This window comes from Anolis carolinensis, chromosome 1, assembly GCF_035594765.1.
Source record: "Anolis carolinensis isolate JA03-04 chromosome 1, rAnoCar3.1.pri, whole genome shotgun sequence".
In the NCBI taxonomy this organism is placed as follows: domain Eukaryota; kingdom Metazoa; phylum Chordata; class Lepidosauria; order Squamata; family Dactyloidae; genus Anolis; species Anolis carolinensis.
In genome coordinates this window covers 155820540-155835909 of record NC_085841.1, presented here as the reverse complement: position 1 = coordinate 155835909, position 15370 = coordinate 155820540, and the positions used below count along the sequence as shown (strand labels likewise).

Here is a 15370-nt window from a genome sequence, read left to right as displayed (position 1 = left end):
ACAAATATGTATTAGTAAATATCTATGCTCTCAATGAAAAACAAGAAGAATTCTATGAGAAAGTGTTAAAGAAAATAATTAACTGGCAACAAAAATATATAATTTTTGGAGGAAATATGAATATGGTAATGGATACGGTAAAAGACAAATCCAATCCAACAGTTAGAGACAAAAGTAATAACATGACAAAATTAAGTATGACTATGGGTAAATGGGGATTGAGAGATGTTTGGAGACTTTTAAAAGGAGATGAGAGAAGGTATACATATTTCTCAGAAGTACATAAAACATATAAAAGGATTGACTACATGTTTATTACAAAAAACATACTAGACAAAGTCGGAAATACAGAAATAGAAAACAAGGATTAGTGATCATGCTCCAGTTAGTATAGAATTTCAAATTAAGTAAGATTACAATCAGATAAAAAGATGGAGATTCAACCCTAGTATACTGAAACAGGAGGTAAATAAATTAGCGAAACAGTGGCAAGAAATTTGGGATTTAAACAATAAAGAGATATCAAGAGCTCTTTTATAGGACACAATGAAAGCGGTGATGAGAGGGTTAATAATAAAAGCATCAAAGATAAGAAAGAAACAGGAAGAAAGGAAAAATTTATTAGAAAAAGAGAGGAAAATTGGAAAGTCAGTATATAACAAAAAGAACTAAACTCATATACAATGAATTAAGGACACAAAAAAAGAATTGAATAAAATGGAGATGGATCAAGTAGAAAGAAACTTGATATACCTAAGGAGAGAATTCTTTGAATTTAGTAACACAATTTCAAAAATGTTGGCGAGGGCAGTACAAAGAAAAAAAATGGAGAATACGATAAATGAGATAAGAGACAAATCAGGAAAGATATGTAGACAAATGAAAAGAAAAGTTAAAAATATTTGAGGAATTCTATTCAGAGTTATATCAAGCAGGAGAACATTCAATAGATAAAATAAACGAATATGTGGAAAGCTATTGGAATATAAAATTAAGGGAAGAGGATAGGAAATTGTTAGAGGCCCCAATAAAAGAGGAACAAATAGAGAAAGTTATATTGAAATTGAAGAGTGGGAAAACCCCGGGGTGGGATGGATTTGGACCAGAATATTATAAAATATTTGGGAAAAAGCTAATCCCAAAATTGTCAGAATTATATAATGCAATATTAAATGGAGAAAAAAAATCCAGAATCTTGGAAACAGGCATTAGTGTTACTTATCTTCAAAATCAATAGAGATGAAACAGACCCAGAGTATTACAGACCAATTTCATTGATAAATTAGGATGCCAAAATACTGTCAGCAATTATAACAAATAGAATGAACAATTGGATATAAAAATATATTAATAAGGACCAATGTGGCATCATAAAAGGAAGGCAAATGTCAAATTTAGTTGGGAAATTAATAAATAAAATTCAGATAATAAAAAATCAACAGATAAAAGCAGGAATCATAGCTCTAGACATATTTAAAGCATTTGATTGTGTGGAATGGCCAACATTAAAATGCATTTCAAATAAATTCGGAATGGGAAGCAGAATAATGGGATTAGTGAACCAACTATATTCAGACAGCTACATTGGGGTGACATAGGGATGCCCTATGTCACCAATATAATTTGCAATCACAATAGAAATATTGGCAAACATAATTAGAAATTATGATACATTAATAGGGATAGGAAAATCAGATAAAATTAGCTTGTTTGCCAATGACACAATTTTGACTCTAAATGGAATAGGAGATAAAATGGAAATAATAGGAGAGCATATAAAGAAGTTTGGAGAAATAACAGGGCTGAAAATAAACTGGGGAAAATCAGAAATGATGCTATTTAACTACACAAAACAAGAAGAGGAAGATTTCGAAAATCGGAGGGGGATAAAAATAACTCTAAAAGAAAACATAAAATATTTAGTAATTAAGGACCTAAGTGAAATGGAAAGCAAAAACTTAGAGGCATTTTTCTGTCTGAAAGAGACAGAAAAAAAGATTAAAGGAATATAACAACATACACTTGTCATTTAAAATTAAAATACTACCTAAAGTAAATTTTATATTTAGAATGATACCCCTCAAAATATCAGAAATTTAACTGAATAAATGGCAACAATTGACAAACAAATTTTGTAATAATGGGAAAAAACAGAATAAATAAATGCTATGGGTACAAACCACAAAAGAAAGGACTAGGATTGCCCGATATCAAAAGTAATTATGAAGCAAACCAGTTGAGACATGTGGTAGAGGGGATGCTAAATAAAGTGGATATAGACTGGATGGAAACAACTACTAAAGATATAGAAATGAGATTAGAAAATGTATTTTTAAGGAACATTTAAAAAAGGAAATTAACCAAATGGGGAATGTATTACTAAAAAATATATTAATAATATGGAATAAATATAAAAGCCACCTCATCAAAGAGAATTCTAAAATAATGCCAGTGATAACAGAGGAGAAATTCCCTAAAAACCTAAAAAAAACGTGATGGATAAGGAATTGAAAAGGAAAATATTAGACAAAATTGGAAGGTGGATGGAACAAATAAAGGAGAAAACAGCACAAAGGGAATCCTAGGTGATTTAAATATATCATGGCTCCATTGGGTCCAACTAGACCAATGGTTCCAAAATTGACAAAGAAAAAGCTCGGGGGAAAGAACCAACAAAATTTGAAAATATAATATTTAAAAAAAGCAGACTAAAGAAGAAAATGAGAATATGAAAGGGATAACCAGTATGATATATAAAATATTAATAGAGATTAAAGGTGGGAGGAAAGGAATATTAACAAGGGAAATATGGGAGGAAGAACTGGGAATAAAAGTAGGAGAAAGAAATTGGGAAAAATTATGAAAAGCAAGACATTTCAAAAATGTATCAATTAGAATAAAATAAAACTACTATAAGATAATATGGAAATAGTATTTGACCTCGACAAAGATACATAATATAGATAAGAGCTGCTCAGAAAAATGTTGGAGGGGTTGTCAGGAAAGGGGGACATATATTCATATGTGGTGGGAATGTAAATATGTACAGAGGTTTTGGGTAAAGGTCATAGTAGAAATAGAAGTATCATGAAGAAAAAAATCAATACAAACCCAGCTACTATACTATTATCTATATACAATACAGATGAATGGAAAGAAAATGAAAAGAATTTGATAACAATGTTGTTAACGGCTGCAAGGTTATTAATAGCAAGACATTGGAAAGGAGAGGTGGAAATTAAAATAGAAGAATGGTGCAAGGAAATTTGGAAATTAGCAATAAATAATAAATTAACATGTAATTTAAATGTTAAAAAAGGCCTAAGGAAAAAAATGATTTTGAAAGTATATGGAAGAAATTTATCGAAGAAACATTAAGGAGAGAAGATGGGAATCAACCCCCACCAGAAGAAATGAAGTTCTGGTGGGACTATAAAGAAATGGACTCCGGTGATGGGGAGCACAATGGGTAGCACACTGGGAGAAGGAAAAGAATTAATTATATAAATTGTAAAGATCTTTCTTTTTTTGTAACATAATGTATAGAAATGCAATAAAAATTATTTTAAAAAAATACCAGGCAGAAACATATTGATTCTTCCAAGATTTTGGTATAAACTATTATCTATGTGTGATATTCAATCCAGATACTGGTGAGATCCAAATCTATGTCATCATGACTGAACACTTTTACTTTTAGCTTTTCTAAATTCTGTTTATTGATAGTATTGGTATAATGATTATTTTGTTAGAGTGATTATTAACTGAATCAACCTTCCCTCTGTTTTGTTTTGTTGTCAGCAACTTTCAAAATTCTTCGGTGTTAAGCAGTGGCCCATAAATCTAAATGAATGAGTGAATAAATGCAAACATACATGAAAACCGTACACATAAATGCCAAATTTTAGGGAAAGTTGCATATACAAGTGAAAAAACTAAGAGATGTTAGCATTCAAAAATCATATATAAGGAAAATTGCACGCGCGCGCACACACACACACATAAACACGCACAAACACACACACACACATATATAGATATACATACACTAGGGAAAATATACAGAAAATGGTTTAAATTATTATACACTTAAAAATGCACACAAGTGCATTTTGATACGCTGAAGAGCAAATATTATCATGGATTTTCTAATGCTTAAGGAGCTTCCTTATTCATCTACAGACTGGCTAGTGGATTCCTGCATATATGGATTTGTTTTCTCTAGTGAAATACACTCCATGTGCATCCGCATATTCAGAGAGCACTCTTGAACCCAGTGAATGAACAACATTCTAATTCAGAATGGATACTTACGCAGGACAGTAATTGCACAGGAAGAAGTAATTAAACTCATTCTTTGGGCAGAACGCATAAGCACATCCAATCTGATATGAATTATGCCAAACAAGCTAGGAACATTAAAAAAAAAAAACAAATCAAAACATTACCTTAAGTCTTGGCTTGAATAGATATTCTGGATCCTACACCATAGAATCATGCTATAAATACAGGGTATTTATATAAGTGGTAAAGAGACTTTAAATGGTAATGATGAGACTTTATGAAGACCCTGTATACAAATGGTTTGATGGCATAGTGATTAGCTTTTTTGGAATTGTATAATTATCACAACTAGCAGTCAGTTTAGGACATAGGCCAAACATATGGACACCTGGCCATGGTTCTAAGTTGGAAATACAGTAATAAAGTTGGGAAATTGTATCAAAAGCTGACCCAGTAGAATCGCGATAAGCTTCTTAGAAGAGCACTAATACGGCATACTATGCAGAATCTTTATACTGTACCGAGAAACTATTTCATGACCAACCTAAAATAATGAGTTAGATGCAAAGTCTTGAATTAAACAAGGGCCAACCTATTTAATGTAAATTATGCTGTGGGGAGTATTCCCCTTTTGACTGGTGGGGGCAAAGGCAGGGACTACAGAGACAGATATGGGGTATTAGCATGACAACACAAAACCACTCATTGGAACCTGTATAAGAAAAAAAACAATTTCTCAGAAAGACATTAAGTACCATCCAGTGAAATATTTGTTTATTTATTTATTCCTTTATATCCTGTTTTCTCCCAGCATGAGATTCAAGGCACTATACACCTGTCAGGAAATCATGTTTAGGACTTACAGTATTTTGAGACTGTGATGTATTAATGTGGCTATACTTTATTGTTATATCCAAACTGTAATACCATATTGAAACTATTAATTGTAAGTAATAAACATTTCACATAGCTATGTGCTTGTAGCCCTTGAGCAGATGGGAATTAAAAGAGAGTTGGATCATGACCAGCTGCAATTAACAATTAGTTAACCTTTATCTGAAGGTTGAATTCTTGTTTCTCATTCTTAACACTATAGATCAGAGAATGTCTTAGATAAAACTCCAGTTTTTGATCTCCATATTTCTAAGGACTTCAATGCCAAAAACATATCAATCCTCAAAAATTATTTATGTCTGTCTGAGTAAAATATGTAGTCTGCTGCATTTGGCTTATTTTAATTTCCAGACATCTATTAATGCCATATGATCCATAAAACTGAAAAATGTTTTGGGGAGTTTGCCTTGTTCAATTTTTATTAGGGGTTATTTTTTCAATTTTCTCTCTATCGATGGAGAAATAAGCCAATTCCAGTCACCCACAAATATATATCTTGTATAATTTGAAATCTTTTCAATTCATTTTTCATAGAATTTTGCCTTGTCTCAGTTGGTGCATATACTCCTACTACCAATATTTTCATACCTTGGGTATCTATTTGTACTCCCAAATATCTACCAATTGAATCTTCAGGGTTTTTTTCTGGGATTAAGATATCTCTCACATAAATTATTACACCTCCACTTTTATGGTCAGAAGCAGCTGTAAATTATCTCCTCCATTTTTTTATATTTTACATACTTAACATGTGCATGTTTTTATGTGTTTCTTGGAGGCAAGTCAGATCATTATCCAATTTGTTCAGAAAGTGAAACACTTTTCTTCTTTTTTGAGATAGATTTAATCCTTTGATTTTTAAATAAACAATTTTTGTCATTTTAAGCATCAGCTTCTCTAATTCTACTTCCATCCATTTATGTTAAGTCTGCTCACTTATGTCAAGCCTCCCCACCCCTAAATCTTATTTCATCTTTTCCTCTTCATCATTTTTACCTTCTGTCTTCTGTGTCATCTGTGATAGGGATTGTTTGACTTCTTTCTGTTCTTTTCTTAGTTCCCTTCTGAATTCTGTTTTTTAGATTTTCCACCCGACCCCACTGTCCATGAGATGATGTAGGAGCAAGCTGCATCCTACTGCAAATCGGACTGCTACTCTGCCCACTTGTTCCATAGCTGCTCCTCTGCCTGAAGGTAGTGGTGAATAGCTACAAGTTTCAAGTTGTTCCCAGGGCTTTAGAAAATGTGTAAAATTTTCCAGAACAAGGCTACAAGTTCCCATTGTTATGTCATGTCAGCTCTGTCTGCAGGAACTGCAGGTTCAGGTATCTGGTGTGCCTGAGCTCCAATCCAAAATAAATCATGGCAGGATGAAGGCAAGTAGAAGTGTATTAACTTGGATGCCGGAGAAACAGCACTCTCAATCAGACATAAAGGCAATGGACAAATGCTAAGATATTTGTTGGGCTTTGCAGCTATTCAAACAATGACCACCCTGAGTGCTGGTTGGTGCAAGTTTACAATCTGCATTCCAAATGCAGATTGTCTGCTGATGCAACTGATAGGTTTCCTGGACTGGTGGGAATTATAATAAACTGTCATTGCACAGTTTGAAGCCTGTAACGGTTTCTAAGCTCACCTTCAGTGGGTGTGTGGAGAAAAAATGTGGATAGGGTTTAAGGAGTATTAAAGGTTTTAATCCTGCCAGCCCAGGTTTGACAGTGGGTTTGGACTTGTGAAACAATGGATTCTCACCTAGATGGGTTCTCAGGGAGAGACAAAGGCAGGGTGTTTGGTGATTCCATGACCTTTACGACCGCCCAGGGTGCAAGGGCACACTGTTGGATGGTCATCGAGTGATTATATCAGCTGCCTGAAGAAATAATGTGATTATCCCTGTGTTCCCCCTGATATATATTGTATTGTCTTGGGCATGGCCCCATGTAAGCCGCCCCGAGTCCCCATTGGGGAGATGGTGGCGGGGTATAAATAAAGTATTATTATTATTATTATTATTATTATTATTATTATTATTATTATATGTGATTGTACAGCTATAGATGTAGGAAAAGTTTGCATTCAGATGTTAGGCAGATCATGCTTCTGTGGAAAAGTTTGCCCTCAGACATTAGCTTTTGGGACCCTCCATGACATTTTCCTTGGCCATGGATTTTGAGGCCTTTGGGGGTCTTGGGGTTTTGACGAGACCATCACTGTACTAAGCACTTTAACATTTAGTTGAGCATTTGACAATGTGTTCAAATGTTAAATGGGAGACATTAAAAAGGAAGCAGGATTATGTTTTGATGTGTCATACTGGGCCCAACCAGGAATCTCTGCCTATTTACACTTTTAAGTGGGGTATTTTAAGTAGGACAATTTGATTGAATAGCACTAAAGGCAACAAATTGAGGATTAGCCCCAGGATCTATCTATCTATTTGTATAAATGGAAAATGCCTCAGTTTAATTCTGGAGGACCCTTGCCTTCTGCATCTTGGATCATCATTAGGGCCTAGTTGCTTGTGCTTAAGTATGAATCCAGCACCCCACATTCATGAACTGCATTCAGCCCCCAAGGACATTTTGAACTCGATTTTTTGAAAGGGGGATATTTATTTTTTAAAATAAAGACACTCCCCTCACCTTTAAGCTGAATTTTGGTTTACTTCCTGGTTTATAAAATGTATTAAAAAGGTAAAGGTTTTCCTCTGACGTTAAGTCCAGTCATGTCTGACTCTGGGGGTTGGTGCTCATCTCCATTACTAAGCCGAAGAGCCGGCGTTGTCCATAGACACCTCCAAGGTCATGTGGCCGGCATGATTGCATGGAGCGCCATTACCTTCCCGCCGGAGCGGTACCTATTGATCTACTCACATTGGCATGTTTTTGAACCTTGGCCTAAAATAGCTGAGATGGTAGCCAAAAAATGGTAGAATAACACCCATCCCTCTAAAGAGCTCAGGAAGCCTTTTGAGGTTTTTTTTTAAAAAAGCAAACAAATTTAGGAAGTGGTGGTGCAATGAAACAGTTTAACACACTGACAACCATTGACATCAGTTCAGCATGTTAGATGTTTATCATTTCATACCTGAGTATAGACAGAAATATCATGCTTTGGATCAATTGCACTAATGCCATACTTGAAATTAACTCCTGTATCATTCCACATGTGGATAACATCGATCCAGAAGTTGGCACGTTTTGATTGCAAAACAATCTGATTACACATGATTCCTGCAAAAGGGAAATATAGTTTATGTCTAAGGATGGAAATCATTAAATTGTCCCAAGAAATTGCAGTTTTATTCTTAGAAAACTATAACCAAATGCACAAATTTGTGGCTTGGTAATTTAAACAAAGTTCATACATTAGTTACATGTTGATTAAAAATGAAATATTTTTTTTGAAATACTGGATTTAAATAAATCGAGAAAGTGAACAAAAAATACAAAAAATGTGGAAAAGTGTCGTGTTTGACAGATCCTTGTCGCTGATGTGGATAAATGGTCTTCCTAAAAGCCTATTCTCCAGTCTATGGGACCCTTGTTTGTGCCAAGTGATGCTACTTCGACACTTCCAGGCTTCTTTATGACCTCCTACCTTCCTAACAACGCCCACTTTGGTACTACCTGCCTGAGGAGGTAGGTTTGCATGCTCCAGTGAAGTAAGAGAATAGTGACACTAATCATCTCCATTCTCTTGAAAATTACAGTTCTGTTAGTGCAGACTAAAAAATTATTTGCCATCATTGCTGCAGCATCCTACTGTTGGGTCATTTTCAACTTGTGCACAACAGGAATGCCAAGGCCTTTTTCATTTGTACTACTCTGAAGCCATGTATTCTCATGTACATTTGGGTTTTGTGGTTTAAATGTAGAATTTTACTTTTCTCTCTGTTGAATTTGATTTTATTAGTTTCAGCCTTTTTTTAATCAGGGTCCTTTTGAACTTTTCAAAGCACTCCCATCAGATAGCCATCCAGCCCGTTTAAAAACCTCCAGATAAGGAGACCCTACTGCACTCCAAGGGTGCAGATTCCACTATCAAACAGCTCTCATCAAAATGTTTTTCCCCCTAATATTTACCTAAAATCTCTTTTCCTACAACTTGAAAACATTGTTCTTTGTCCTAGTTTCTTGAATTTTCTCTTCCCCAAGCGAAACATATTAAAAGAGAAAGGAATTCACGATGGATGGGAGTTTCAAAAAAGTGAGATATTGGAGGCACAGCTTCAAACTGATAAAGAGGAAATATGGGAGATGTCTAACAAAACCAGAATGGATGTCTAAGAAACTTTCAATTGAACTAAGATTTAAAAGGAACATGTACAATAAATGGAAAAAAGAGAGAAAATAATAAAAAGAGCTTCTTTGGTTATGTCCACAGCAAAAATAAAAACAAAAAAATGGTAGGTGATGGTGAAATGCTGACAGGATAGGGAAAAGCCAGTACTACTCAACACCTTTGTCTGCTCCCAAAAGAGCAGTCTGTTCCTGCTAATTCCACATTTTAATCAACTCTTCTTTTAAAGAGTCAGTAGTAGGCTGGGATTCAAATTCCCTTTCAGCCATGGACACCCAACTGAGTGATCCTGTTCACATCACACTCTCTCAATCTCACAGGAGACTGAAGACAAACCCCCTCTGAACAAATCTTGACAAAAAAAGGGTCGTTATAAAGTCAAAATACTTGAAGTCCTTTTTTTCAGAACTAACATTTTTGCTTGATGTACTAATTTATCTCAGGCCCCGTCTACACTGCCATATAATCCAGTTTCTGAGTCCAGATTATCTGCTTTGAACTGGATTATATGCGTTGGTTATATGGCAGTTTAGATCCAGGATTAAAAAAACATCAACAAATTGCCAAAGAAAATCCCTTGTTTCTTTCTTCACTTACCATCCACAAGCAACTCCTCTTTGGGGCTCACTGTTCCTCGACATTTTCCAACTGATTTTTTAGCATGTTCGCTAGCTTTTGCATTCCATTCCTTCATTGAAAAAGAAAAAGAAAACCACATTTTAACTCTACCCCAACAGGAATCCAGCTGCAATTCAGCTAAGGCACAAAAAGAGACTTCCCTAGCCAAGCAGCAGGAGCTTTAAAATTAGCTCTGTGGACATAGACCCACATCTCCCTCTTGAATTGGAGAGGGGGAGTCACACATCACTTATCATGAACAAGGCTCCTTTTGCAGCTAGGGAAGCATTTTGCACAGGCATCTGAGATACATTTTCCCACAGCTAACCTAGGGTCAGGGAAATTAGCACTGGATGAAGATATCATAGATCCACGTTTTGTTATTTTTGTTGTGTGCCTTCAAGTCATTTCCAACTTTTTTGCAAGATTTGTTCAGAGACAGAATAAGACTTGCCCAAGGTCACCCATGCCCATCCACACTGCCATATCATGCAGTTTATGATATCAGATTATCTGATTTGAACTGGATTATATGACATTGTAGACTCATATAATTCATTTCAAAGCAGATAATCTGGATTCAGAAATAAGATTACATGACAGTACGGATCCATCACCAATAGGTTTCCATGTCTAAACAGAAATTCATAACCTGTTCTCTAGAGTCCTAGTCCAACATTCAAACCATTACACCACATTGGCTTTCTGTACCCATAGAGCAGTCTGTAAATAATTTAAAGGCATATTTTCTTTTTAATATTGCTTAGCTCCTTTCAAACAAATGCATTTAACTGCAACTTTTAGTATTTTATAAACTATATTAATTTTAATAAACTCTGAAATTATTATAAGACGAGTGAACCATCAGAAGGAATGCCCCCTTCCCTGTTATGTACTTGATTTCTAAAAAAATGTCTAATTTTGTGTGCACTTAATCAAACCTATACAGGCTATGCTGCATACTGCATATTTTAGAAGAGCCACTTTGTTATATAAATATCTATATAAATATCTCCCACATTTAATCTGACCGAGGCAAAATAAAATACCAAAACATATTAGTTAAACATATCTTTCATCATGTCTCATTAAAATGATGTCCACAATGACGGAAAATTGTACAATTTACAAATGCACACAGTGGCTTTTGCTCATTTATCAAATGTGTGTATATTTGTTGTTACTTTTTTTTTCTTTTGTGGATAAGCAGCCCAACTTCTCACATATTTGGCCAGCTGTTGATTTCAAAATTCAAAAGCCTTAAATTCCCCCCCCCTAAATGTATTAGTTTAACAACTTCCAGCTTGCATGTTGTAAGTAGGAACAGCATATCTGCAAATGCTGCAGCAAAGTTTTTGCATCTTACCATTTTCATCATATTGCTAGCAGTAGGGTACACACTTCTCCTGATATTATTGTGATTGTCAATAATTTCCTTCTGTTGGCTTTCAGAGATATTAGCAACTAGGCCATTGTTCATCTGAAGGTATAGACAAGCATTAATGCAATATATTATTTTGACTAAAAAACACCCCAATTTATTTCCAAAAAGACACTTGGGAGAAGTTGTCCCCCTTCCCTCCTCCCACGCTGCTTTGCTCAGTCACATGGGACAAACAAGGAAGTAAAGAGTTTGCAGATCAAGGTGAACGGTGATTATCTATCTGGAAAAGAAAGTAGGGTACTGGGGGCCGGGGACACAATCCTGGATCCTGCATAGGCATTCGGGATGGCTGACCCAACACATGGGAAATTCCAAATTCTAGAACAGTATTAAGTGTCTTATCCCAGGTTAACTCACATCAGCTGGCAGGCATTGTGTGGATGCATGCAGGCTAATACAACACTATAGTGAATTATATAGTAGTGTTGAACCACCCAAAAAGTTAAGCATCTTGAATAAATCCTTTAGAGTACAAACTAAAAGTCAAAATAGATTTATCACCCCATTGACGTCACATAGTGTAGCAGTAATGGAACAATGGCTTCAAACTACAGGAAAGGAGATTCCACCTGAACATTAGGAAGAACTTCCTCACAGTGAGGGCTGTTCGACAGTGGAACTCTCTCCCCCGGGCCGTGGTAGAGGCTCCTTCTTTGGAGGCTTTTAAACAGAGGATGGATGGCCATCTGTCGGGGGTGCTTTGAATGCGATTTCCTGCTTCTTAGCAGGGGGTTGGACTGGATGGCCCATGAGGTCTCTTCCAACTCTATTATTCTATGATTCTATGATATTACTAACATCTATCAAGGGCAGAATTAAGTGTTATTTTGTGGTTGGGAACCACCAAAATACAGGATGTAAGGAGAACCACTAGGTTTGATGCCCAGCAGTGCAGAAGTATGTTTAGTGTAGCTGGGCAGTAGGGATCCTTCCTGCTGCTGAGGTGGTTGAGGGAATCACGGTGCAGCCACCATATGGTCCCAATCCATGATACAGGACACAAAGTTGTCCTGGGTTTTATGCTAGTGTAGACACAGGTCTACAGAGAAAACTTTCCCCCTCTCCACACCCTGGTAGGAATTCAGCTTGAGCATGTAAATATCACACAACTCAAGCCACTGCAAGTGCTTCTAAAAGAACTTTTAGGAAATTACTCTTCAGACTACATGATCATGATAAAGTAGTGTGGTATGGATATACATTTTGAAGCTGCTGAAGACAGGCAGGCTCAAATGAATTGGGCAAGAATTCAAGCATAGCATGGATAAAGAAGGACTGTATTTGTGCATATAATGTACTGTTATAACAGCTAGGCAGGGTCATCTCACACTGCCTTTCTTGCAGAACAAGTTCCAAATGGATGGCATCTCTTAGAAGGGGGATTTTTGTAGCCAGTGGGAATAGTGTGTGGTGATAACCTTCCCAAGACCATCTCTGAGATTTAAAGAACTAAAACGCTTTAACTGGTTTCCCTCTTCTTACTTTAGACTTCCATTAAATACTAGAGACACTATGTAAACAAGGTGCTAATGGTGATGCTGACATTTTGTAGAGTGGGGTTGATTTCCCTTTAAAACAACGTGCACAAGGATTTCTGCTTTGCTAATAAGGTAATGGCGCTCCATGCAGTCATGCCAGCCACATGACCTTGGAGGTGTCTACGGACAACGCCAGCTCTTCAGCTTAGAAATGGAGATGAGCACCAACCCCTAGAGTCGGACACGACTGGACTTAACATCAGGGGAAACCTTTACTGTTACCTTTAATAATGAAGTGTATGGGGTGAGCCCATTAATTACAAAGAGATTAATATTCCAGTAGACCTTCCAGAAGCACTAATCTTCTATAATTAATGGGATCACCCCATACACTTCATTTTATGGAGGGAAAGTTAGGCATTTGAAAACAGGTAGCTAAAGACCAGTAAGATCTAAAACTATGGAAAAGTAATTTCAAAAATAGTGGTATTCTGTGTAACTGTGGCAATTGTTCTTGAAATGTTTACCTGTCCTAGAGTTTCCTGTAGCATAGCAACCAAAGGAAGGAGAAGAATCTGAAGAAGCATCACTGGGGAATTAAAAGAAATCAGCAAATACAATTAAAATTAATGTATAATTTTTAAAAACCAAATAAACCCCAAAGTCATGTCAAGTGTCTTGATTTCACTATCTTGGTGACTCTTGCAGACAGTACTAATGTCATGAAATATGTATGGTTTGAATGGAATTTTATGAAAGATGAATGGTTGGGATCTATATAGTCTAGAGATGCCATCCTAAGGAATGAGGCCTGGAAAACTACAAGAAGGTAAGGAATTCATAGACTGAGATTAAAAGTTGCTGAACTGCTAATATTGATGACCGGAGACAAATGATTAACTGCTGACATTGCTGACTTGATTAGAAAATGGTAGAAAAAAATGTTTACATTTGCAAAGACGATGATGGCTCTTTTAAGTAAGGAAGTCAACACTATAGTTCCTTATGTTTACCAACATCACTTAAGGAAATGTTTACAAGGTGCCTTACATTAAGAAGGAAGCAAACATGGCTCCTTGAGAAGTAAAACCAATTAAGCAAAGTCAACATCTGTCCAGGAATTGATGGAATCAGCATGTTTTAGCTCTCTGTCAGTAATTTACAAGGTTCAAAACAACACCAACAGAAAATACTGCATAAAAAGAACCCTCTTCTTTCAGGAAAAGTGTGTCAGATCAGCTGAACATCATTTCTGAACTCCGGTATGAGCAGCTGCCTCCTCTCAAGAAGCTGATAAACTTAAACAAGAAGGATGGTAAGAATGCTTGATGAATGAATGAATGATCAATGAATGTTAGAGTATATGTGTGAATGTTGATGTAATATCCCCATTTGTCTATGTAACCAATCTATCGATATACATAAAAATGTACTGTGCTGTTTTACTATGGAGTAAACAGCAAAACCACTGAACCAAATCACACCAAATTTGGCCACAAAAGATAGTCATCCAGTCTATGGCTTTCAAACAAAAAAACCTAGAAAAATAAAGCCCAAATTAGAGGATGAGCCGTTTTCCCCCTTTAGAAACAGCTCAGAACAGTAGGCCCCGCCCACTTCATATCATAGCAATCCCCTTAGCCAAAATGGCACTCAGGGCACAGGCAGAGTTCACTTAGGCCGCATCCACACTAGGAATATTTGTGAGATCATATCTAACTGGTCTGTGTATTTTCCCTAATCTCTTTAGTCTGATTCTAAATTGTGCAATAAGAAGTTCGTGATCTGAACTACAGTCAGCTCCAGATCTTGTTTTCACCGACTGGATGGATATCCACCACCTTTGGCTGCAAAGGATGTAGTCAATCTGATTTTGGTGTTGACCATCTGGTGAAGTCCATGTATAAAGCCATCTTTTAGGTCATTGGATGAGAGTGTTTGTCATGCACAGTGAGTTTTCCTGCAAAATTCTATCAGCCTTTGTCCTGATTTATTTTGTTGTCCCAAACCATGCTTGCCTATGATCCCCATTGTCATTTGACTGCCCACCTTAGCATTCCTTTCTCCTGTAATGAAAATAATGTCTCTTTTTGGTGTATTATCCAGTAGGTGCTGCAGATCCTCATATAACTGATCTTCTGCTTCTTCAGCCACTGTGGTTGGGGCATATATTTGGATCACTGTGATGTTAAATGGTTTACCTTGAACATGAATTGAGATCATTCTATTATTTTTTTGGGTTGTATCCAAACACTGCTTTAGCAATTTTATTATTAATTATGAAGGCTACTCCATTTCTTCGGTGTTCCTCTTGTCCACAGTAGTAGATCTGGTGGTCATCTTTTGT

At 36.1% G+C, this 15370-nt stretch overlaps 1 protein-coding gene across 7 annotated transcripts in view; it reads right to left on the bottom strand.

The window, feature by feature from the left end:
- Positions 1–15370, bottom strand: part of LOC134300005 (cysteine-rich venom protein-like) — a 33310-nt gene that overhangs the window by 3875 nt on the left and 14065 nt on the right. For 5 of the 7 annotated variants that reach the window (XM_062984548.1, XM_062984576.1, XM_062984543.1 and 2 more), the window contains exons 2-6: positions 13551–13612; positions 11468–11581; positions 10081–10171; positions 8269–8414; positions 4315–4409 (exon numbers count right to left, since the gene is read on the bottom strand). In XM_062984548.1, the coding sequence (XP_062840618.1) occupies positions 4315–4409; positions 8269–8414; positions 10081–10171; positions 11468–11581; positions 13551–13610 (506 nt within the window). In that variant the 5' untranslated portion in view covers positions 13611–13612. The remainder of the gene's footprint in view (positions 1–4314; positions 4410–8268; positions 8415–10080; positions 10172–11467; positions 11582–13550; positions 13613–15370) is intronic. The other 2 variants (XM_062984566.1, XM_062984571.1) reach the window with 1 other exon arrangement.